The sequence below is a fragment of the Bison bison genome, unplaced genomic scaffold (genome assembly GCF_000754665.1).
Source record: "Bison bison bison isolate TAMUID 2011002044 unplaced genomic scaffold, Bison_UMD1.0 scf7180017864461, whole genome shotgun sequence".
Classification (NCBI taxonomy): Eukaryota; Metazoa; Chordata; class Mammalia; order Artiodactyla; family Bovidae; genus Bison; species Bison bison.
Window position 1 is genome coordinate 16282873 of NW_011495023.1, and position 25495 is coordinate 16308367.

The following is a 25495-nucleotide window of genomic DNA, read 5'->3' on the forward strand; positions in this document are numbered from 1 at the left end:
CTCCTTCAGCCTCTATTCCAGCCTGGGGAGAGGGCCTGCTCTTTATGGCTGAATGGGTGGGATCTAGGCCCCCACCAGGCTCTTCCGATTCCACTCTGGCTGAGGGGTGAGGGTGCCTTATCACTGCCCCGTGTGGCTTCCACTGACATCACGGGTGGTGCAGGGTGGGAGCCTTGAGTCCTCACCAGGCTTCCCAGCAGCAGAGGGCAGGACGCCTACCACCACTGTGGGAAGGGGGAATGGAAGGCCAGGTTTCCGCATGGTTTCCAGGGCGTGTCCGTTGTCACTGCTGCTGAGGGGGGAGCAAAGCCCCACCTCCCTACTTGGTCTCTGACATCACCACGGCAGGGTGTGTGTGTGCTCTGCTCAGTGGATGCCAAAGGCTGGGATCCCCACTGGTGGGCATGGGTTGCAGGGCTGCACTCTTCCTGTGGCTGGACTAGAGCAGTTGGTGTGCACAGCCTTCTTCTTACCAAGTGTTGAGGTTCTGATCCCCAAGGGACTCACTACTGACTGTGTTGTTCCTTGGGTCCTAGGAAATCTGCCTGTCTTCTCTCCCCCTTCCAGAGTCTTCTTGGGTTTGTCTACATGTAATATCCAGAGGGTCTGGCTGTACTTAGCACGAGAAACATGGAAAAATATGTATTTCATCTCCCTAGAAGCAGAGGTCTTCACAGTTTTTTAAAAAAGAGTTGATAAAGGATTAAGTTACTATCTTATTTTACTGCTTCCCAGATGCCTTATACATGGGCCAGCCCAGAAAACTCCTTAATCTCTACTCATATTTTACATAAGAAAAGTTTAAGAAAATAAAAAAAAAGAAAAGTGTCACTCAGAAGGAGCTTCCAGGTTGCTCTGATTTCAAAAGTATATTTACAAAAAGCAGGAGAAATATCACCTAACCCAGACTGAATACAGGAGTTTAGACAATGTAAGGTCCAAATGTCAGGAAGATAAAAACTGAAGAAGAACTGAAGCTCTCAAATCAAGTCTAGGAGGGTGCAGTCAAGTTGGGCTGCATGGGCTCTGGTCTGCTACGTGGCAGAGTCTGGATTCAAATCCCACAGGCAACTAGGAACACGAGAATTAGTTGTGATCTTCTCTTCCAGAAAGTATGAAGTTCAAGAAGCAAAAGAAATTCAAAACTCAGGATAGAGAGATCACAGTACAAAAACACTTGGGTTTCCTGGCTCATACAAAATTATTTTCAGAAAATACAAAAAATCTTTGAAAATAAATCACTGACCTGATCACTACTCATGATCTTTGAGGGACAGTGGAGATTAGGAGAGGTGGACAAAGTCATTCTGTTTGCATATTGTTCCTTTTGAAACTACAGGTCAGAGATGTTTAACTTCCTTCTGGAGAATGTGTTCTAGACTAGATTATATAAAGGTACTGTGTGTATCTGCACTAAAGAATAAAAGTAAAAATAAAGAACACTGATCTCTAGCACTCAGGATGGGTTCAGTAAAAGAAAAGTCATATAACTGGCCTCATATCCATTTTTTATATTATTCCTAGGAGGCATGATCTCATATGATATTTACTTTTGAAGACATGGATGGCAGAAAATGAAGAGGAATTAAAGAGCCTCTTGATGAAGGTGAAAGAGGAGAGTAAAAAAGCTGGCTTAAAACTCCACATTAAAAAACTAAGATCATGGCATCTAGTCCCATCACTTTATGGCAAAAGATGGGAAAAAAAACAGAAACGGTGACAGACTATTTTCTTGGGCTCCAAAATCACTGTGGATGGTGACTGCAGCCATGAAGTTTAAAAAAATGCTTGTTTCTTGGAAGACAAGCTGTGACAAAATCTAGACAGTGTATTAAAAAGCAGAGACATCACTTTGCCAACAAACGTCCAGATAGTCAAAGCTATGGTTTTTCCAGTAGTCATACACAGATGTGAGTTGGACCATAAAGAAGGCTGAGCACCGAAAAATTGATGCTTTTGAACTGTGGTGCTGGAGAAGACTCTTGAGAGTCCCTTGAATAGCAAGGAGATCAAACGAGTTAATCCTAAAGGAAATCAACCCTGAATATTCACTGGAAGGACTGATGATGATGCTCCAATATTTTCGCCACCTGATGCAAAGAGCCAACTCATTGGAAAAGACTCTGATGCTGGGAAAGATTGAAGGCAGGAGAAGGGGATGACAGAGGACGAGATGGTTAGATGGCAACACCAGCTCAAAGGACACGAGTTTGGGCAAACTCTGGGAGACGGTGAAGGACAGGGAAGCCTGGCAAGCTGCAAGTCCATGGGGTCGCAAAGTGTGACATGATTTAGTGACTGAACAACAACAACAAAAATACAAAAATATAATTTGTTGGTTTCTAAACAGATTCTTCATTTGAGGTAATGATATGAAATTAGATAGGTTTAACTATATCGATAGTGTATGAAAAGCTTGATTCTGCTTATAAAAAACTAACAAAATTCAATATATTATATAGATCAATATACTAAATGCAAGTATGGTTGAAATAACTATTATTCTACTTCAGAAATTACTTTTTGGTAAGTAGAAGGAGCCGGTCCTTTTAGGAACCAGGCCGCACAGGAGGAGGTAAGCGGCAGGCAAAGAGTGAAGCTTCATCTGTATTTACAGCCATCCTCATCACTTGTGTTACCACCTGAGTTCCACCTCCTGACCTCCGCCTCCTGTCAGATCAGCGGAGGCATTAGATTCTCAAAGGAGTGTGAACCCTACTGCGAATTGTGCATGCGAGGATCTAGGTTGCGCACTCCTTAGGAGAATCCTCCAGAAACACCCGCCCCCCAACACACACTGGTCCATGGAAAAATGTCTTCCATGAAACTGGTCCCTGGTGCCAAAAAGGTTGGGAAGCACTGGATTAACAAGATAAACTGTAATTCATTTCAAACTTATCATCTAGTTTATCATTTCCGTTAATACACTTTTTAAAAAGAACCCAGAGAATAGAATATTACAAGAAAAGCTGAACTCACCATCGTCCTCCCAGCAGCTCTTTGCGCTCCCTTCTCTCGCGCTGCTCCCGGGCAACACTGTCTGGTCTGAGGGCAGGTCATCGTCTGGCATGCCGCCTTCACAGTCGGCTGCATCTGTGATGCTTTCTTCTTCCACAATGTGGAGTTTGTCTTCATCGTCTGAATCTGAGTTTGTTTCTACCACAGTATTATAATTTGTAACTGTAATACAAACAAGAAACAATCAATCAAAACCAACTAGTATAAAAACCAGTTTTTACACCTTAGTAAAAATAAATTTTAAGAAGTGCTTAAAATAGATTGTCACTCAATAATAGTTTATTTTAGACTGTAAAATGTAAACAACTAATGTATTTGATAACATGCATACATACAGCACTCACTAGATACACAAAAAAGGCAAATAATAGTAGTCATGCTTAGTGAACACTTAATTGTATGTACAGGTGTTTTATAAAGAGTAACTCATCTGATTCTTACAGCAACATTTTAGCAACCGTACGAACAGAGGACCTATCTACTGCCTACTGCTTATAGCCCTGTTTTACAGAAGTGGGAACCAAGACACAGGGAAGGTCACTTGTCCATCTAGGAAGTGGCAGGGCAGGGATTTGAACCTCAGGAATCTGGCTCCATATTCTGTGTTCTTAAACATTCCATCAAACATCTTCTCCAGTATAGCAAGTTTATGTTATATGATACTGCTTATACGGAATGAGAGCTTCAAATCTTTCAAGTACTACCATTTAAGAGAAGAGTTCATCTTCCCTAATAAAACAGCAGTGCAACATCAAGTTTAACAGTATTCTCAAGTTGTCAATTAGGTCCAGGCATTTTCATTAATCCCATACCAACTTTAGAAAGAATCGCCCAATATTACCAAATTTCCACATAATTCAGACATGATTTAAGTGACATTTATATGTAAGTAATGTTTATATGTGAGTCATTCTGAAAAAAGAAACCTAATGTTCAGTTTTCAAATGGGCATCCTTTCTACCTTTTCAATGAACTTCAGTAAAGTTTAACACCAGCGTTATAAAGATATATAATTATTCTGAATGAATAATTCAGCTCACAGAACCAAAACAAATAATATAGTCCAGTCAATATTTTTTCCTCCAGAGTCTTTGTAATAGTCACTCTAATTGGATTAATTATTTAGAACTTCATTGGATATGATCACTGGAATAGCTCTTTTCAACGATCTGCAGGATGATTCTCACTTGCTAAAATTTAAGGGGACAAAATAAGCTTTGTTCGTGTAGCCAAACAATAATCACTTTCAGTTATTCTTTCCATTTTTCCCTTAACATTTCCAATCATTCTTGAAAGAAGATAATCACCTAAATGCTTAAATGACATGCATGTAAACACACACAGACACACACACCCCCAAGAACACAAAAGAAGAAACACAATCTAAAAGTAGGGACGTGTATGTCAAGGCAGGAACTAATACCCAAAAGTCTACAAAACTGCTTTGACAGACCTGAGGAAGACCCCTCTGTCCAAAACAGTGCCAGAGGTACCCTTCTACTCACATTAGGAACTCTTCCATATCTGAGGAAAAATATCAAGTCTTGTGTCTTTAATATTTTGGAATAAATACATTTTCCCAGATCGTTCCCCAGAGCAAATAGTTTTCTCTCTAGTTTTAATATAAAAGTAATAATGTCACTGTAAAAAATTCGCACAATACAGAACATGTAAAATTAGTAAAAGCCCCCTCCTCCAATTTCTCCTTCCTCAACCCATTCTTTCAAGGTAACAATACAGCAAGGTTTATTAATCAATTTATGCACTAGTGGACATGGTACTTGGAGAAGGAAATGGCAACCCACTCCAGTATCCTTGCCTGGAGAATCCCGTGGACGGAGGAGCCTGGTGGGCTGCAGTCCATGGGGTCGCAAAGAGTTGGGCACGACTGAGTGACTACTACACACACAGACATGATACTAAGTATTTTATATGATGCTGCTGCTGCTTCTAAGTCACTTGCAATGCTACAGACTGCAGCCTGCCAGACTCCTCTGGCAGAGATTCTGTCCACGGGATTCACCAGGTAAGAATATTGGAGTGGGTTGCCGTGTCCTCCTCCAAGGGATCTTCCTGACCCAGGGATCGAACCGTCGTCTCTTGTGTCCTACATTAGCAGGTGGATTCTTTACCACTAGTACCACCTGGTACCACCCATTTTATATACTTTATACTATTTAATAGTAACAGACCTCACCTTATACTCTCTTATTTAATATAAACCCTATATATATAAATGTATGCATGGATATCTAAACACATATGGGGTCACATTATACTGTTTTGCCATGTAGTTTTTGGGCCACATAATAACATATCCTGGAAACTTTTCTATGTGAGGACCTATTGAGCTTTATCACTTTCCTCTGGATGGCTACATAGCATTCACTGTACAGACATAATCTAACCAATCATCTGTAGACAAAATTTAGCTTTTTTCTAGTGTTTAAGCATTGTAAACAATGTAGTAATAAATTTTCTTATAAGTACATGTTTGGACATTCCTTAAATACATTTGTCAGATACACTGGTAGGGGTGGAATTGCTGAATCCAAGGAAAAGTTACATTTAAGTAGCTATTAAAACACAGGAATTCCTTCTACTCTAGTCACATCACGAATTAAGTAAATTGTGAACCTATGTGACAGGTAAAGAGTGTGATTCTCAAAGAACAGTCTACAGCTGGAAAAGTGTTTCCCAATGAGAGTAAGCATTTAACTGAGAGTAAGATACAAATGTGTGTGTTTCTAATTTTACTTATTTCTGGCTGTGCTGGGTCTTTTTTGCTGTGCATGGGCTTTCTCCAGCTGCAGGGAGTGGGGACTACGCTCTGGTTGTGGTACAAGTGCTTCTCATTGTTGGGACTTCTCTTGTTGTGGAGTATGGTCTCTAGGGCACGTGGGCTTCAGGAGTGGTGGCACATGGGCTCAGTAGTTGCAGATCCTGGGGGCTAGAGCTTCAGAAGTTGTGGTTCATGGGCTCAGCTGCCCCGCAGCATGTGGGATCTTCCTGGATCAGGGATCAAACCCATGTTCCCTGCATTGTCAGGCAGGTTCTTTACCAATGGGCACCAGGGAAATGTGTGGGTGTGTGTGCGCTTGAATGAAAGATCTTATTGACAAATGATGCAAAACGCTATTAGTCTTGTTTTTACTTTCCAGGGCTCCTTATTAGTAGCCTACTGAAAGCCTTACTGAAGTCATTTAAAGTTGAGACGGTATATAAAGGCATTGATATACCCCAAACTAAAATCTGAACACAGCTAATGTCTCCTGAGGATTAACTGATTCTTTAGTCCACTAGACCTGGCTGCCACGGAAGGTCTGGTTCAGTGCAAAGCTCTCACTGTGCTTGGACATTCATCAGTTCAGTTCAGTTCAGTTGCTCAGTCATGTCCGACTCTTTGTGATCCCATGAATTGCAGCACTCCAGGCCTCCCTGTCCATCACCATCTCCCGGAGTTCACTCAAACTCAAGTCCATCAAGTCGGTGATGCCATCCAGCCTCTGTCGTCCCCTTCTCCTCCTGCCCCCAATCCTTCCCAGCATTGGAGTCTTTTCCAATGAGTTAACTTTTCGCATGAGGTGGCCAAAGTACTGGAGTTTCAGCTTCAGCATCAGTCCTTCCAAAGAACACCCAGGAGTACATTCATAGATAGCTGAAATTCCTACTAATTTCTAAAAGGAGGTTTTAGTACCCTTTCAGTGTCTTGCAGTGGCCATGGGTTTGCAGTGATGCTATTCTTGCCTTTTAATACAATATACTCTAGTTTAGCTTTATTATTATCAATTCTGTTGGCCGTAGGTGGTCTGGTTAACTCTAGATTGTATATTTACATGTACAGTTAAGAGTATTTGGGGCTTGAAAATTTTCCAAAAATTGGTCTTTAAGATACACACACACACACACACATTATGGTTTAAATATTTACTTGCATGCTTCATAGTTTTCAGTAAGTTCTTTTTACTCTGAGCTGTTTCATTCCATCTGAATCAACTGTAGCCTGAAGTCCTCTTTGTGAATATCTGTCACTTTCTAGGGTTCTAGCAAAACTTCTCCCTGTGCCCCAGGAGAAGCTGCCTTTGTAGTTTGGATGACTACAAGCCACATAACAAAAACACGGAGACTGCATATATTTTACTGTTACCTTGTGAATTTCCCCCAAGTGTGTTTTGAATAAGTGGAATAAAACTTGAAAAATCCAGAAAAGCAATATATTTTGTTAACGAAAATGGAAAAAAAGACCAATAAGCCTTCTCACTGTCTTCTGCTTCACAGTCACTTAGTGGAGAGAAAGTAGTGAAAATCACTTATACTAATTATCATAACTCAGATAACACACAAGCCTGTGTGTCTGGATCTATCCTTTGGTGGATCCACAGAGCTAATTTCAAACTACACAGCTCCCACATCAGAAACGCAGAGAGAGTAATGCAGGACCTTTATGAACTGTAGAACACAATGAGTGCAGTGATCTCAACTGTCTGCCCATCTATTCCCGTATCTCTATGCTGCGTGCAACCTTCGAACAAAAAGTAATGAAATACAGTTTTTCTAAAGAGAAGCATTTTTAACAATCACAGGTGATCATTACCTCTCGCTTTTGAGTTTTAACCAAAATAATAAAATTTTAAGAAAGAAAATATAAAGGTTTTAAAATCTTTAAATATATAAAATTATATAATTGTATCATATAAATATACACAATGTGAAAGTTAAATTTCAATAAAAATGGTAAAATTTTCAATGCATTCCAGAATGTGGTAAGGATATGCTGACTCTTGGTGGTGATTCTTTTGTGTCATTTGCTAGCATTAATGCCAGATTTAACAGTGTTTCCCACACAATGTGGTTGTGAGGAGCTAATGACTGAGAAATGCATTGTGCTCGGAACAGTACTTTATCAGCAGTAAAGACTACAGAAGTATCTGCTGTTACTCTCAGCAGCAGTGGCATCTCACTGAACCTTTACAACAATTCCTAAGAAGTAGGTACTACTACGTCTTCCTTTTATAGACAGAAAAGGAAAAAGTAGCTGAGTAACGGTTTTGAGGTTAAGTAGCTACTAAGTTGAATAGCTGGACTCCGATCCTGGTCTGCCTGATTCTACAACCCATATACGTTTACTACTAAGTACAAAGCCTGCTGGCTGAAGATTTCTGCACTAGTGATAAATATTTTTAAACTTGTATTTCTGTGTCTAGCCTATTATGGGGCCCTGTAATTCCATACTTAACAATTTGCCACTAAAAACATTTTCAAATGACTCAAAAACTTTAACCATTAGAATCTCAATATAACCAACAGTATCCCATGAAGTAATATCATCATTATAATTAATAAGCCTTTACAAGACTTGCACATATTATTTTCAATACTTGATAGCATGTAGTATTGTATCAAAGGTGCTCATTAAACTCTATGTACCTATTTCTTAAGTCACGTACAATTATAATAAAAGAATTAGCTAAATTAGATGAATGAGGTTCAAGAGCTGAGCAATACAATCCCAGCTTCCATCACAAAGGTAAGAGAAAGATATCTGAAGGCTTTATAAATAGAAGCCCCACCAGACACTGTTTATAATCATGCTGCATAGCAGATTAGGTTCCTTCCTGTATGTAAAGGGGAGGCTGGGGGGTGGGAAGAGGAGGTGGGGTGGGTCAGGTCTGACTCACAGGTCTTCGGTTCCTGTCAGGTTACAGCAGTGGCATGTGTTGATTAAAGCCACAGGCAAAGGCCACGTTTTGACATATTTTCTGATGTACAAAGGCATCTTTCCTTCCAGAGGAGAAGTACATCATGCTGAACTACATCCCACTCCTTCACCAATCCCCAAACACACACATCTGCATGGCAGAAAAGAAAACTTCTCTTAGGAGAAGACACAAGACTGGTCCCTAAAAACTAATAAACCACTTCTAGCAAACTGTTCTACGTACATCAGTCTAACTTACTGTCATAATTTAAGAAAGACCTAGAAAACAAGTACACTGAGTCACGTATGAAGCCATATTTCACACGTGTCCGCACTATGTTGAGAGCAGCACAATTCAGGCGGGAGTGCTATGGAACAGACTGGAAGGTGGAGACGCTGCACAAGTACTTCCATTACTGCCAACATCGCTGTGAGGAAAATACCATCACATCGTGTATTCATACTCCTCTTGACCTGAGCATAGTCCCTGACACACTCACTGCCTTCCCCTTCCACAGAGTAGGTACAGAATTATTTGCTGAACTGAATGTGAGCCCACACTTATTTATTTCTCAAGGAAGAAGTCAGTCAGTATATTTAAGTTCTACCGATAATTCAGGAAGATAAAGACAAAGCTGCAATGATAATCAGATAAAAAAAACCTTGTCAATTAACACACAACATAGAAAGGAGAGTCATTTGACAATTTGTAAGGTTAGAGAAAATTTGTGCAAACAGCATGACTCCAGGAAAGAGGAGTGCTGTCCATAAATACTACATTCAATATTTGTCAATCTGGCTTTTAAACTAATTTATAGATAATGTTAACTTACTATCTAGATGTATTTTACTGCACAAAGTTATGATGAGTATGCATATTTAATATAACATACAAGTAATCTAATAAATGGGCTTCCCAGGTGGCTCAGTGGCAAACAATCTGTCTGCCAAGCAGGAGATGCTGGTTCAATCCTTGGGTTGGGAAAACACACTGGAGAAGGAAATGGCAACCCTCTCTAGTATCCTTGCCCGGGAAACCCACGGACAGAGAAGCTTGGTGTGCTGCAGTACAGGAGGTCACAAAGAGTTGGAGATGACTGAGAGACTTAACAGAAATGTAATAAATAATGTACAAAGTGTAATTAGCTAATTTTAAGTCCTTTAAAAATAGAAATCATAGTGATTGTAGAGTGCTCTAAACACTGAACATGCAAGATTTTACTAAACACTAATGGTTTAGCAAATTTGGAGGTAACTTATTTCAATTCCTCTCTAGGTACAATCTTTCTTAAGAGTACCCAATAAACAATAATCACAGACTCTTCTGACATTTTCAAAATAATTTGATAAACATAATTTCAACGAAAGTCAGTGATTCTGAAATTTACCCCTGCAAAAGGGCTGGTGGTTTACAGGGCCTCCAGATACTAGCTATTAATAGACGGACAGCTGAGAGCCACATCAGCCGGAGGGAGGGCTGCTCCCACGCACAGGACCCCCGTTCTTATTTTCCCCTCTCTCATTACATAGAAATCACTGCATATTCAGAGGATCTGTCTTTGGTCCTCTCTAGTTCTTATTTGGGCCTTTCTCCTATTCTCCATGGGTCCCTCTGTCTGTAGCTCTTCCCAAGTTAACTTCCCCTTTTCCTGCTTTATCAAAACTCCCACTCACTCAGGGAGCTTAGTTTAGCCAATGTTTGTATAATTTACTATAATGTTGGCAAAACTGTTAAACAGCAAAATTCTCAGCAGATTAAGTTCAGTCCCAGGAACAGGTGAGGAATGTATATAGACTAAAATAATTCATGCTAAATTATCAATTACTAATAGTTCCTTTCACAGGTAAACTCTACATTGATAAAAAGGATGCTTTTTAATTTATATGACTTGTTACTTATGTAATACATGCAGTATGACAAAAGTCAATGTGAAGAAGGGATTTAAAATGCATACATAGAAATTATTAAGTTAAAAAGTAGAAAAGCTATATAATCAATAAATCAATCCAAAAGCCAGATCTTTAAATAATTAATAACATAGACAAATCACTAGCCCATTTAACACTAGAAAAAAATTGAGAGGCACAAATATTCAATATTAAAATACAAACAGAGAAGTAACTAACATGACTTACCAACTAAACAAGAGGAATTTAAGAGACAAACTTTATAAATATTTTGCACAAATCTAAGCAAATAAATTTGTAAACATGGATGAAATAACTTTCTTGGAAACTGAAAATGATTATAGCTATATTTATTATTTGATAGAATTTATAAAATTATAGAAGAGAGAGCCAAGGTAGACAGACCATAATATACATTTGGGAAGATATCAAATAGTTAACCATAAAGTGCCATATGTTTTCCTAGGTGAACTTCAGGATCTTCAAAAGACTGATAATTCTGTTGCTTTTTCAAAGGAGAGGAAAATGAAGAGTCCAAGTTCTTTTTATGAGGCCAGCATAATAACAGTCAACTAGAATCTGAGGATGGAGAAGGCGATAGCACCCCACTCCAGTACTCTTGCCTGGAAAATCCCATGGATGGAGGAACCTGGTGGGCTGCAGTCCATGGGGTCGCTGAGGGTCAGACATGACTGAGCGACTTCCCTTTCGCTTTTCACGTTCATGCATTGGAGAAGGAAATAGCAACCCACTCCAGTGTTCTTGCCTGGAGAATCCCAGGGACGGGGGAGCCTGGTGGGCTGCCGTCTATGGGGTCACACAGAGTTGGACACCACTGAAGCAACTTAGCAGCAGAATCTGAGGAAGACCACACTCTTCCCCTCCCCACATTCCACCCAATAAAATCAGTCTTAATGGTAATCACTGATGTAAAAATTCCAAATAAAATATTAAATCCAGGATTATATTAAAAGAATAAAGCAAGCACTACTCAACAGTAAGAAATATATGAAATTCACTACATTAACACAATAAAGGAGAGACAATATGACTTGTATAGAAACTGAAACACATCTGAAAATATTCCCTATTCCTTGTTGATAAATGCTTTTTCATAAAAAGTAAAAATGAAGTTAGTATCCTGATAAACAATTATGTATTGGGAGGCATTTTTAAGATAAAGATGTTTAATGTCATTAGAAATTAGCAGTATTCTAAAAGAACAAGCTGATGTTTTAAAAGTATGAAAGAAAAGCACAAATAATAGAAAAGAAAAAGCAAAATTATTATTGTCAGGTGATATGAAGATGCTTCTTTATGGAGAATGCAAGAAAAATTAAGAAATCATTAGCAATGAGAAAATTTGGTAAATAACTAATTATGAATTTAATAGGAAAAAATCAATAGCTTTCCAATAAATCAACAATAACCTGCAAAAGACATAGCAAAAAAAAAATTCTACTAATATTGATAACTACTCAGAAGATAACATCTATAGGAAAAAAAGAAGCCTGGAGAGGCAGCAGGGAGCTGGCACACTCAACGAGCATGGAAGGACGTGGGTGAATGAAGACATCCCTCTCTGGGGTAGAACGGTTTCATATGGTAAAGATTCAGTTCTACCTAAAATAATCTACAAACTCAATGCAATTCTGGCCCAAGTACTAACATGCTATTCTAGATTCTAAATCCAGATGATCTGGACCAAATGATTCTAAAGCTTACAAGGAGATACAAGAGCACAGTCTCTGGAGTCAGACTGCTTGGTCCTAATCACAGCTTCTTCTCTTATCGGTTGTGTTGCCTTAGGCACATTACTCAATCTTCTCATGCCTCAGTTTCCTCATCTCTAAGATGGGAATGATGATAGCATGTCCATAATAGAGTTGACATAATGAAAAAAAAACTTATATAAGCAAAAACTTCATACAGTACTGCACATAAGTGCTCAACATATGATATTATTATTATTTTCTGGGAAATAAACAAAAATATTCAGGAAAATTCATTAAACTAATAGTTCAGTGATAGAGAGGCTTCCCAGGTGGCACAGGGGTAAAGAATCCGCCTGCCAACATAAGGAGACACCAGAGACACAGGTTCAGTCCCTGGGTCAGGAAATGTCAACCCACTCTAGTATTTTTGTCTGGGAAATCCCATGGACAGAGGAGCCTGGCCTGGCAGGGTACAGTCCATGGGATTGCAAGGAGTCATACACGACTGAGCGTGCACGCATGTGCGCATGCACACACACACACACACACACACACACATATGGTGGTGGTGAGGCAGGAGCAAATGGAGTTCCCAGGCTGAGCAAACGGAGTGCATCTCCTATGGACAGAAATTCCGTAACAGAAGGATAAATGGAAGGATAATCTGAGTCCTGCCCAGATACAAGACAGAGACCACATATTTCTCATTCTTGAAGTCAAGGAGACCTTCCCAACTAGAAAGCTCCTTGGAGGTCAAAAGGGGAGTGGTGTCAGTCCACCCACAGCCTCTTCGCTGGAATCCATCTTGGCTGAGAGATGCATGCACGCCTATGAGAGGACCCTGAGGTAAACCAAACACTGACTCAGACCCAGGCAAGTCAAAATGACTAGCCAAAGGAAACGGGAAGAAAGGGCTCATGTAAGTGATTTAAACTAGCACAAGGGTGTGACTCTCAGTCTGCCCAAGTGTCTATCTACATGCACTCTTCTTCCTCTAATAAATACTTTACTTGTTTCACTACTTTCTGTTCTTGTGGGAATTCTCTACAAAGCAGAAAAGCCAGGGTCTTGTCACTGATCACCAGTCTAATGACTGGGATTCAGCACTCTCATTGCCATGGCCCAACCTCAATCTCTAGCCGGGAACCAAAACCCTGCTTCAAGCTGCTGCAGGGCGAGGCCACTGGAGATCGGTGGCAGGAGAACATGGATGAGCTGTACCACACAGGAAAGGAATCTCGAAGCCATAGAAATGGAAAGATTTACACCAGCACAGGGGCAGGCAAGCAATCGATGGACCTCACAGAATCCAGAAACAGATCCCCAAACATATGGTGGTCTTGCTCATCAGATTCCCACCTCACAACTTTAACCAAAAGGAAATCTGCATGAGTCAAAGATTTTAATCAACAACTATTAAACCATAAAAGTAACAGAAGAAAGCACAGGCAAATCCTTCTACAGACTTAGTACAAGGAAGGCTGTTATGAAACAGACTCAGAGAATGAACTTATGGTTGCCGGGGGAAGGATGGAGGGAAGGGATAGATAGGGAGATTGGGATGGACAGGTACACACTACTGTATTTAAAATTAATAACCAACAAGGACCTACTGTATAGCAAATAGAACTCTGCTCAATGTCACGTGGCAGCCTAGATGGGAGGGGGGTTTAGGACACAACGGATATATGTATGTGGACAGCTGAGTCCCTTTGCTGTTCACCTGAAACTGTGACAACACTGTTAACTGGCTACACCCCAATACAAAATAAAAAGTGTTTTTTTTTTTTTTTAAAGAAAGGCTGTTATAAGCATAACACAAAATCCATGATTATACATATAAAAATTAAAGTCAAAAGACAACAAACTATGAAAAATGTGCACTACATGCTACCAAAGGTTGATTTATTACACAATCCTTAAAAACCCATGAGAAAATGACCAACCAATAAGAATATGCAAAGAAATTCACACACGACAGCAAGAGTGGCCAACAAACATGTAACAAGAACACTCAACTCTGCCAATTAAAGATGCACGTGTGTACTCAATCGTGTCTGACTCTTCATGACCTCATGAACTGTAGCCCACCAGGCTCCTCTGTCCATAGAATTCTCCAAGCAAGAATACTGGAGTGAGTAGCCCTTCAGTGGGAGAACATTCCCTTCACCAGGGGATGTTCCTGACCCCAAGGACTGAACCTGGGTCTCCTGCATTGCAGGAGGATGCTTTGCTGTCTGAGCCACCAGGGACGCCCATCAATTAAAGCCGTATTTACTTTAATCCTATGTTGTTAACATATCATTACTTCTATACAGAACTTCAACTCTCTTGCCTTTCTCTGACTTCAAAGCCCCTATTTTCATTAAATCTCACTTTTCTAGATTCTATACCTCAGTCCTGCTTTCCTGCAAAACCTCCAGAAAACGCTGCCTACACTTGTCTCCGATGTCTCTTTCTATTTGCTTTTATCTTGTCAGGACTGTAAAAGATGCTTACACTGTTAAATCCAATGACAATCGAGCCTCATGTTACACGACCAAGTAGCAGCATTTGACATAATCTGTCACCCTCTCCCTCTTCAAAGCCGTCTTTTTGCTACCCTCTTGGTTTTCCTAATGCACTGCTGCTTTTCAGTTGCTTCCCTTCATCTCCCAACCTCAGTCTCTCTTAGGGCTCTAAACCCGCTTTAATACCCGAGTTCCAGTTTCTCTTCTGAACTCCAGACTTGCACAACCACTGCCTACTTGATGTCTCCACTTGGATGTCCAAGGGCAGACATGCCATACCCCAGGTCCAACTCTCGGGCCTCCCCTGGTCCTCTCCATTTCAGTCAATGGCAACTCTCTTCTTCCAGGTGCTTGGGCCAAAATCCTTCATGTCAGCTTTGACTCCTAATTTTCTCTTATATTCCACATTTAACCCAGAAGGAATGTATCTTAAAATACCTTCAACATCTGACCACTCACTCCCCTATCCCCACCACTCTCTCCAGAACATTCTAACAGGCCCCCATCAGGCCTTCTTCCTTCCTCCTCTGCCTTCTGGCAGTCAGTTCTCAGTAGAGCATCCAAACAACCCTCTACAGCATCAGAGGAACCCTGTCACCCTTCTCTCAAACCATGTAATGATTTCCCACCATATCCTCTGTAATTCAGAGGCCCTTCCGGAGCTGTGCCCCACCTGCCACCTCCCAGACGTCACCTTTGCCTTCACGCCTGCTCCTTGCACTCCAGAGGCACTGGCCAAGGTGTCTGCAGTCTTGCCGCTCCACCTGGGATGCTCTTCCTGCACGGTTCAGCTTCACCTCCTCAGAGAGGCCTTCCCTGGCTGTGCTGTTTACACACACCCCTCTTCCTGTGATTTCTTTCTGTTTAAAATACTTATTGCCAACTGCCATAATATTTTACTAAAATTGTCTCTTCTCAATTGGAGTGATGGGAATGTAAAATCCATAGGGGCAAGATTTTTTTCTGTTTTGTTCACTGCTGTGCTTCCCTGTAACAACAAACTGTTCATTAACTCATGGTGTATGCAGAGGCTAAGGAAACAAGTACATGCTTACATGTTGTGTGAATTTGGCAGTGTTTACCAAAATTTTAAATGTTTACCTGTTGATCCAGTAATTTCTTGGAATTTACCCTATAAATTAGCTTACACAGGTGTGCAAATATGCATACGTGTTTCTCTCCAAACTTGTTTTTAATTGTAAAACACCTGAGCAGCCACATAAAGTATATCCATTTGTACTAATACAGAAGAGTCCTTCAAAATAGTCTGATCCCATTCTTGTAGAAAATAGACACAGAGCATATACACATGTATCTAAATATAATTCATGATAATGTCTCGAAGGACATACAAATGAAGAAAGGGGGTAATGAAAGAGTGATCTGTTTTTTTCTACTTCACTCATTCTATGAGACTGTTTAAATCTTTGTATTACTTAAATTTTTTAAAAGATAAATTTTAAACTTGCAGGGGAAAAGTCTGAAATAAGAGCAGCATATGACTGCTAGTGGTGAACATCAGAAAACTGAACTGGGATCAGGGAAACATTTTCTTGATATTTTTGTTATTTAAATTTTAATAATAGTAGATAAGTATGATTAGAAACAGCATGAAATTTTAAAAACAGGTTAAAAATAATGTTTAGGAAGAAAATAAACAAGTTGTAAATATACATCTTGTAGATTTTGAAATAAAACAACTTCTTATTAGAAAATAATAGCCCTACTTTTCTTACATATAAAATATAAAAGACGGCTTCTGTTTCACAGTGTGAGTAGCATTCACCTTTTTAAATCTATAGTTACATAAAAGTATGAAATCATGTAAAATGAAAAGGAAGGTAACACTTGCAGAGGGAGATAAGTGAACACTCAGCCCAGCACTCCCTGCCCTTCCCTGGTGCCCAAAGGCCACCATGCTCATGCTGTTCAGGCGCCCAGGAGGCCCTGAGAGAACGCGTGCCTCCCATCATCAAAGGCAGCTAATGCTCCCAAAGCTCTGGTCAGAGGAACACACACATCCATACACACAATCGTTTGTTTAACAGCTTTTGCTACATGATTCTAAGTTTTTCTCAATTTACAAAAAAAGTTTTAAGACATATATTGTCCTCTACCAATCCCAGAAGGCACTTTTTCCTTGACTGGTTTTGAGACTCATCCATTTGAGGCTGAACTGGTTATGAAAAATAAGATGAACACATAGGACAGGAATTTTATTCTAAATCCTTCATTAAGGTTTTTCAGAAACCTTTTAACTAGTAATATAGTGTGTTTAACTGAAAACTTTTGGCCATATGCTGGACACCACTGCTCACAATGGGAAAAGAAATCACAGAAGTGCAAGAAACAGGCTGTAGCCCCCAGGACAGAGTCTGAGGCTGGGTCCTCATTGGCTTCCAGGGGAGGTGGAACACAGTAATCCAACCAGGGCTCAAGGTACCCAAACTTTCCTGAGGGCATTTCAGTTACTAAATCCTCAAGTTTAGCCTCATAAAGGAACTCTCTTCACCCCTCTATGGACTAGACATGGAATAACAAAGATCATACTAACAAGAGTTGAACTGGAATTGATTTCTTAATGAAGAATTAAAAACAATCTATAGATAACTACATTTTAGTTTTACTGAGATCTTTTAAACATTACATGATATAAGCTTGTGACTTACCAAATTAGGAAGCAGACTAGTTCTTCTGACCTAAGTGCTCCAGAAGGTGGAAGAATGAAGACATATGTTGTCTACAGTCTCTGCTTTTTGAGATATGTGCAATATTTACAAAACATGAGTGATATATATTGAATATTATGATGAGAAATGTGATGGCAAATAAGTGCCAAGAGTGTATGCGTACTAAGTCACTTCAGTCGTGTCCAATTCTTTGCAGCCCTATGGACTGCAGCCCCTCCAGTCTCCTCTGTTGATGGGATTCTCCAGGCAAGAATACTGGAGTGGGTTGCCAGGTCCTCCTCTAGGGGATCGTCCCAACCCAGGGATCAAATCCAATCTTTGATGTCTCCTACATGGCAGGTGGGCACTTTACTACTGACCACCTAGGAAGCCCAGAAGTTAAGAGTGATGGAATAAATAAATACTACAGGATTCCCTATATCATTGAGTCTTAAATCTTTATGCCTTGATAATAAGCTACTAAAATAAAATTGTTAATACTTCTGGTTTTTAATTTGAAATATGTTGAAAAGTTAAATGGATTTGGATTTTGTACCAAAGAATTTCTAGTATTTGGTTGTACCCGTTTTGAGAAGCAGTAGAATGGTAACTATCTTTGGAAAGAACCTTTTCAGAAAATAAATAATATCTAGTAAACAGGAAGATCATGTGAATTCACTACACTTAAATTTTCATATAAACTTTACCTTAGCGAAGAAATGAGCTTAGTGGTCAAAGAAATAGAGATTCTAGGAAAAACATAATAAATGGAAACTTTAAGATCATATACAGAAACAGAAAAAGGGGTATTTTTAAAGTATTTAAAAGACATTATGACCTATTGAATTTCTACTGCCAGTGAAAAGGTAAGCCAATAAATGTAAATAGTTTTACAATCTGCCTCAAGAATACTACATATTCAGTTATTTTATAAATGTAAATTCAGTTAATCTGTATAAGAACCATATGAAGAGTTATTAATATTCTTAGTGAATAGATAAGAAAACTGAGACTTGAAGAGGTTATGGAATTGCCAAAGGTATACCAGTTGTTCTGGAACCAGGATTTCCAATACAAGCTGTGTGGTTCTGGAGATCCTGCTCTGAACCTATATATACTGCTTCCCCAAGCAAGCAGAATGATAGCACCAACAAATCCTCACGAACCAGGAGCAAAGACAGGGTCATAATGAATTATTAAATACTTCACTGACAAGCATTTAATCAAATCTTTCTGACCTCAGAATCTCAGAAAATAAAACTTAAAAATATCATTATTCATCTTTACATCAAGAATGACATTTGAAGACACAAATAATTACAAAATGGCAGTTCAGAGATTGTTTTATTTTCTTGATTTAAATTTCCATTGCACATACCTGAATTCTAAAATCCTATGCACAGCAAACAAGGGCCTCCAGACTGAATGTTATGGCCTCCAATATCTCTTATCTTTACCTCCTACCAATCTGCCCAATATATTCTATTCCCTAGACATCTCTGATTATTCATGCTCCCCTCTGCCCCTTATCCTCTACTGCCAAATTTCTACTCATTTTTCAGAACTTACATCCAAGCCATCAACAAATCCTGCTAGTCATACCTCTCCATGCCCTTCACTGGATCCTACAGGACCTGCCTCACTGGAACCCTTGCCTCCATCTACCCCATAGCAGCCACAGCGGTATTTTCAAAACACAAAGCAGAACACGCCACTCTCCTTCTTGGAAACTTTCAGTGGCTCTTCCATGATCTGTCACGGCCTGCAGGTTCTGTGTGTTTAGGCCCACACCTTCTTCTGCATGATTCTTACACATCCTCACTAGACTATCATCTTGTTCCTGGCATGTGTCTAGCCAGCCTTGTGCTCTCCAAGCCCTTGTCCTTGCTTTGCCCTCTGCATGGAGTGATGCTCTGCCCCCAGCTCCTTCCACAGTGACTCTCTTCTCCATGTCTCCATCCCAATGTCACAGCCTCAAACCCTCCCATGACCACCCAACCTAACCTGCTCCACCTGTGTTCTCTCTCATCATCCTATTTCTTTCAGAGCAACCAATCTGTAAATCTCTGAACTGTTTAATTATTTATTTTCTTTCCTTTATATTAGTTTCCTATTGCTGCTGTTAATAGATTACCAGAAACTTAAGAGGTTCAAATTACACATTTGTTATTTTATAATTCTGAAGTCAGAAGCCCAGGATGGGTCTCGCGGGTTAAAATCACGGTGTTGGCAAAGCAAGAGTCTTTCTGGAGGCTCTGCTGCTGCTGCTAAGTTGCTTCAGTTGTGTCTGACTCTGTGCGACCCCATAGATGGCAGCCCACCAGGCTCCCCTGTCCCTGGGATTCTCCAGGCAAGAACACTGGAGTGGGTTGCCGTTTCCTTCTCCAATGCATGAAAGTGAAAAGTGAAAGTGAAGTCGTTCAGTCGTGTCCAACCCTCAGCGACCCCATCGACTGCAGACTTCCAGGCTCCTCCATCCATGGGATTTTCCAGGCTAGAGTACTGGAGTGGGTTGCCATTGCCTTCTCCGTCTGGAGGCTCTAGGGCAGTGTATTTTCTTGTCTTTTCCAACTTTTAGAGGCTGCCACATATTCTGCCCTTCCTACTTCAAAGAAGCAATGGCAGCAGAGACTCTTTAACATCACAACATTCCAACACTGACCCTACTTTTGTCTCTTATCTCCACTTTTAAGGGCCCTTACCATTGCCTGGTGGCTCAGACTGTAAAGAATCGGCCTGCAATGCAGGAGACTCGGGTTCAATCCCTGGGTGGGGAAGATCCCCTGGAGGAGGAAATGGCAACCCACTCCAGTACTCTTACCTGGAGAATCCCATAGACAGAGGAGCCTAGTGGGCTACAGTCAATGGGGTCGCAAGGAGTCAGACATGACTGAGTGACTAACATACCATCAGGACCAACTGGATAATTCAAAATAGTCTCATTTTAATATCAGCTGATTAGCAAGCTGAATTTTTTCTGCTACTTTAATTTTTTTGTCAAGTAATGTGACATATTTACAAGTTCTGGGGATTAGGACACAGGCATCTTGGGAGGCCATTATTCAATCTACTGTACTTTCCCACTAAAGTGTAAGCTCCACAAGGGCAGACATTGTCTTGTTCACTCCAGGAGTCTAGTTCCAAGCATTACAGGGCCTACTGAAAGCATTCAAGAAATTTGTTGAATTATTTAAAATGCTACCGCTTTGGTGATGTTCTTAACTTGTCAAGACTCTTGTTTTAACCTCTGTGATCTTATAGAAATTTTTACACTTCCTGTGATAGTGTATACATTCCGTTATGTTTTCATTAGGTTCACATGCTTACATCAGGTCTTTGGTTACATGTGAAGTGTCCTGATAACATAAATGGTTAAGTGCTGTGAAAGAGGTATTCAGTCCATGATTTTTAAAGTGAAAGAGACTTTAAAAGTTTTCAAAAATTTGTTAATGATTTCGTAATTGTTTTAATGATTCCCTAATAGTGTGGTATATTCTAACAATGTGTCAATAAAGGATCACCTTGCTATGAAATGTATGTTAATAAATTTTAAACTTGAAAAGGATTTGGAGTATAAGTCTCAATCCAATATTTTATATTTGAAACCCAAAGAAGCTAAGTAATTTGTCTAGTTATGCACAAAAATCATGAATCTGGCAAAAGATCCAGTGAAGTTTCTATAAGAATCCACTTCCTGAGGCTGCCATGAAGATGAAATGAATGCATTTAAAAGGACATAAATGCAGGACCTAGCACAGAGCAAGTGCTCGATAAATAATGGGGTCAGTAGATGCTTTTATTGGCATGATTATTATCATAAACATTATATATTTCCAATCTCTCAATAACAGAAATAATTTATGCAAAGTAGACTGTCAATGAATACTTGAGTTAATGAATGATTAAAATATAAAATACAAATAAACAAGGTTACACAATTTTTAACAAGCTAATGCTTTGCTTCTTTCAAAGGAAAGGACAGGTAAACGAGAAAAAGCAAAGCAGCAAAGGCATATCAGTATCACACTGACCTGTGTCATGATGCCTCTCCAACCTGTCCTTACTAATGCCACTTGCCCTCCTCCCTTATCATCTGTTTCGGCAAGGGTACAAGCATTTATATAACACTGCTAAGGTGCTATGTCATTTACCTTATTTACTCTTTGACATCTGCACTGATAAGAAGGCAGTGGTGGGTAAAACTGTTGGTTCTATAGCACAATTCAAAGCAGTAGCAACAAACCGTGTATCTTTGTGTCTTTCACTGCCACTCATTTCCAGTTTAAAAATAATTGCCATTTCACTTAAGAAGGCCTTCATGAAGTAGTAAACATCATTTTATTAAATCTGTATCCTTTAGTACAGGTCTTTTAAATATTCTGTATCACAAAATAGGATGTACACATAAAACATTTCTGCTGGATACCAAAGCATGCAATTGTTTTGAGTTGCCAGCTAAACTATCTGCTTTGTTCATGGTATAGCAATTTTACTTGAAAGAACAGCTAATTATTATTTAAAGTTCAAGATAGACCAATGGATTTTAATGTAACAGACTATGAAATTCATTATATGGTTTCATATTTCACCCACATTGCAACTAAAGAGTTGCTACTTGATGAATTTTGGTGCAATAATCAAAGAATATCCACAATTATCTGATAGAGCTAATTCCAACTACATAACTGTGTGAGGCTATATTTTAACATACTTTAACCAAAACAATTTACAACAGATTGAAGGCCGAGCAGAAATGTGAACCCAGCTACCTTTACTGTTACTAAATATAAATTTTAAGTGTTTTATTAAGAATAATAAATATTTTAAGTGTTTTCAGTTTTAATTCTGAAAATAGTAAATATTAATAAACATAACCCACATAAATAAAAGAACTTTGAGGTATTCAAGCATTCTGAAGAGTGTAAAGGGACCCTGAGATCAAAAAATTTTGAGAAATGTGCTGTTTAATAAGGTACCCACTAGTCACATATTATTTTTCATATTAAAATCAATTAAACTTATAAATAAAATATTAATTCATACCAGACTCAGCTCAAGTGCTCAATAACTACATGTGGCTAGTGGCTATTAGAATATAGAACATTTCTATCATCACAGAAAGTTCTATTGGACAGTGCTTATCTATAACTGTATTTGGGGTCAGTTAATCAGCATCTTACTAAATATCTCTGGTACAATTCTTTCAATATTTTCATACCCATTTTAACTCTAAAAAGAATATATATCTAAACACTAAAACATTAATATCTCTTCTACATATAGATGACATGGTAATGTTATACACATGATACTATATTGTAGCCCATAATGCCTTAAATATACATTACTAGAAATTATGCTGAACAAGAAAGATATCTGTTCAACTGAATAGTTATTAACTCAATAAATATTTATTGTGGGTTTTACATAAGACAAGCCTATGTGATTATTTATTATCTTTCATATTTCAATATATTCCTGTCCAAATTTATAAGCACTGGGTCTCAGTATTTTTTGTTTTTGTGTGTTTATAATAAACTATTTTGTCAAGGGTCAAGTTATGCTGCTTCACTTTATTTTCATAACTAAGGACTTAAACCCAGTCCTTCCCTCTTATTATCTATTGATCATACAAAATAGGTGTTATAGTTCATAATCATAAACCACTAATTATGACTTTCATGTTTTCCAAAGACTTCTGTACATGTGGCTGAAGAAAGCAGTTTTTAAAGTTATATTAAGTTATAGTAAACAATGAAATTATTAAATTTGTTTTGAATGAATTCCTATCACCTAGAGTTTATAGAAGGCTTTTATCTCCTATATAGTGTTGTAGGATTTCTAACTTTAAAAAATTTTAGCAGCTAATTATTTTGATTTGACAATCCTTATATCCTACTAAAAGCAGGGAATGAAATTTGGGGAAGCTTATTAAAGTTAAAATTTTAAATACATTTTGTTTAAATACACTTTAAGTTTTTACATATTAAGAAAGCTGCAAAGTACTTTGGAATACCAAGAAGCTTGGGCGGGCCTGTATTTGTCCTCTGTTCCTCCTCACTCAGTAGATAAGAAATTTACAGTGTAGTGGACATTGCCTCTTATTTCCTGTTTAGTTTAAGGCAGTGCTCCCTGGCAGGCAAGACATTTACAGGGAGGAGAAGAACAGGAGAGATATGCGGGCTTCTGGCCAGGTAGGTACTTCTCTGGTCAATGACTGAGACCTGTACCTGGAACTAGGTGAGAGATTAGCTGTTTGCATCTATACAAAAGCCCTCTTCCATTTTAGGACTATGTATCACCCCCTTCATACACCCCGTGAAAGATTCTTTTTGGAGAAAGAAGACAATAGTTTTTCTTAAATCTTCTTTTTGGGTGAAAGAAGCAAAAACATGATCCATAAAACAAACATACTCTTTGTACAGTATAGAGTAGGTACTAATTTGGGGCTTACAAAATCACCCCTCCTCCATGCAGAAGAATGTGTACCATAAATTGAATTGTAGGAATTTATTTCTTCAATAAAAATAAATAAAAATAATTACTATTTAAATTAAGTAATTTTTGTAAACTATAAACTTTATAATATGCTAGCTCCTTAAGCCTGTTTTCAATTTTGTCTTGCTATATAAGTTCATTCTAAACAGTGTTTCTGTAACCAGAAAGGCTTATGATCTAAATAAGAGCTAACGTATTTTCATAAACTGCTTTATTTTCCATATAAACTGTTTGTATCCTTATGCAGCAAATTATTTTCCAAGAAACATTAATCTATGGTTAAGAGTAAAAGTTTGACACTATATTGGCAGAGGTAGAATTTTTTTAAAGTAAAATCAGATTTTATGATTCAAATTGGCTTGTTAAATTTTAGTATGGAAAAATTAGGAAACAGATAAAAGTTATATGACTACTTATTAAACTGAAAAAAGAAATAATGTTTACGAAATTCAAATCATGCCTCTATACAGTAGCAATCTAAAATACTATGTTAAAAAGGTAGTATTTAGGGGCTTCCCTAGTGGTCCAGTGCTTAAGACTCCACACTCCCAACGCAGGAGGCCCAGGCTCGACCCCTGGTCAGGGAACTAGATCCCATATGCCGCAACTAAGAGCCCTCAGGCTTAACTAAGACCTGGTGGAGCCAAATAAATTAAAAATAAATGAAATACAAAATAAAATAAGGAGGCAATTCATTAAAAGAAGCCATAAAGGTTAATCTAACAATGTAACAGAGACTTTGGGGTCCAACTGATTTGAGTATAAATCATGGGTCAAACACTCAATGGGTGGTGGTTCTTGAGTAAGTTTTCTTCTTAAGTCTTGGTTTCCATACATATGACACAATAATAACTACTTCAAGGCTGTTTTCAGGACTGAATTAGTCAATTTCTATAAACTGCTTCATACAGTAAAGGATGCACAGTAAATAATTAATGAATGATCCTACACATCACACACAGTTTCCCCAGGACACAGATATACTTGCAAGCATTTTACACTGATTCACTTTAGTAATCCACACCTGATATATTTTATTTAAAAAATTTTACTACGTCAAATATCACTTAGAAGTTTAAATAGGAATACGACCCAGCAATCCCACTGCTGGGCATACACACTGAGGAAACCAGAATTGAAAGAGACACATGTACCCCAATGTTCATCGCAGCACTGTTTATAATAGCCAGGACACGGAAGCAACCTAGATGTCCATCAGATGAATGGATAAGAAAGCTGTGGTACATATACACAATGGACTATTACTCAGCCATTAAAAAGAATACATTTGAATCAGTTCTAATGAGGTGGATGAAACTCGAGCCTATTATACAGAGTGAAGTAAGCCAGAAAGAAAAACACCAATATAGTATACAAACACATATATATGGAATTTAGAAAGATGGTAATGATAACCCTGTGTACGAGACAGCAAAAGAGACACAGATGTATAGAACAGTCTTTTGGACTCTGTGGGAG

General features: G+C 38.7%; 1 protein-coding gene across 1 annotated transcript in view; it reads right to left on the bottom strand.

Moving 5' to 3' along the window:
- ZEB1 (zinc finger E-box binding homeobox 1) overlaps positions 1–25495 on the bottom strand; it is a 198039-nt gene that overhangs the window by 50767 nt on the left and 121777 nt on the right. Inside the window, 1 exon segment of the mRNA XM_010860011.1 lies at positions 2980–3180. Coding sequence (XP_010858313.1) covers positions 2980–3180 — 201 coding nt within the window.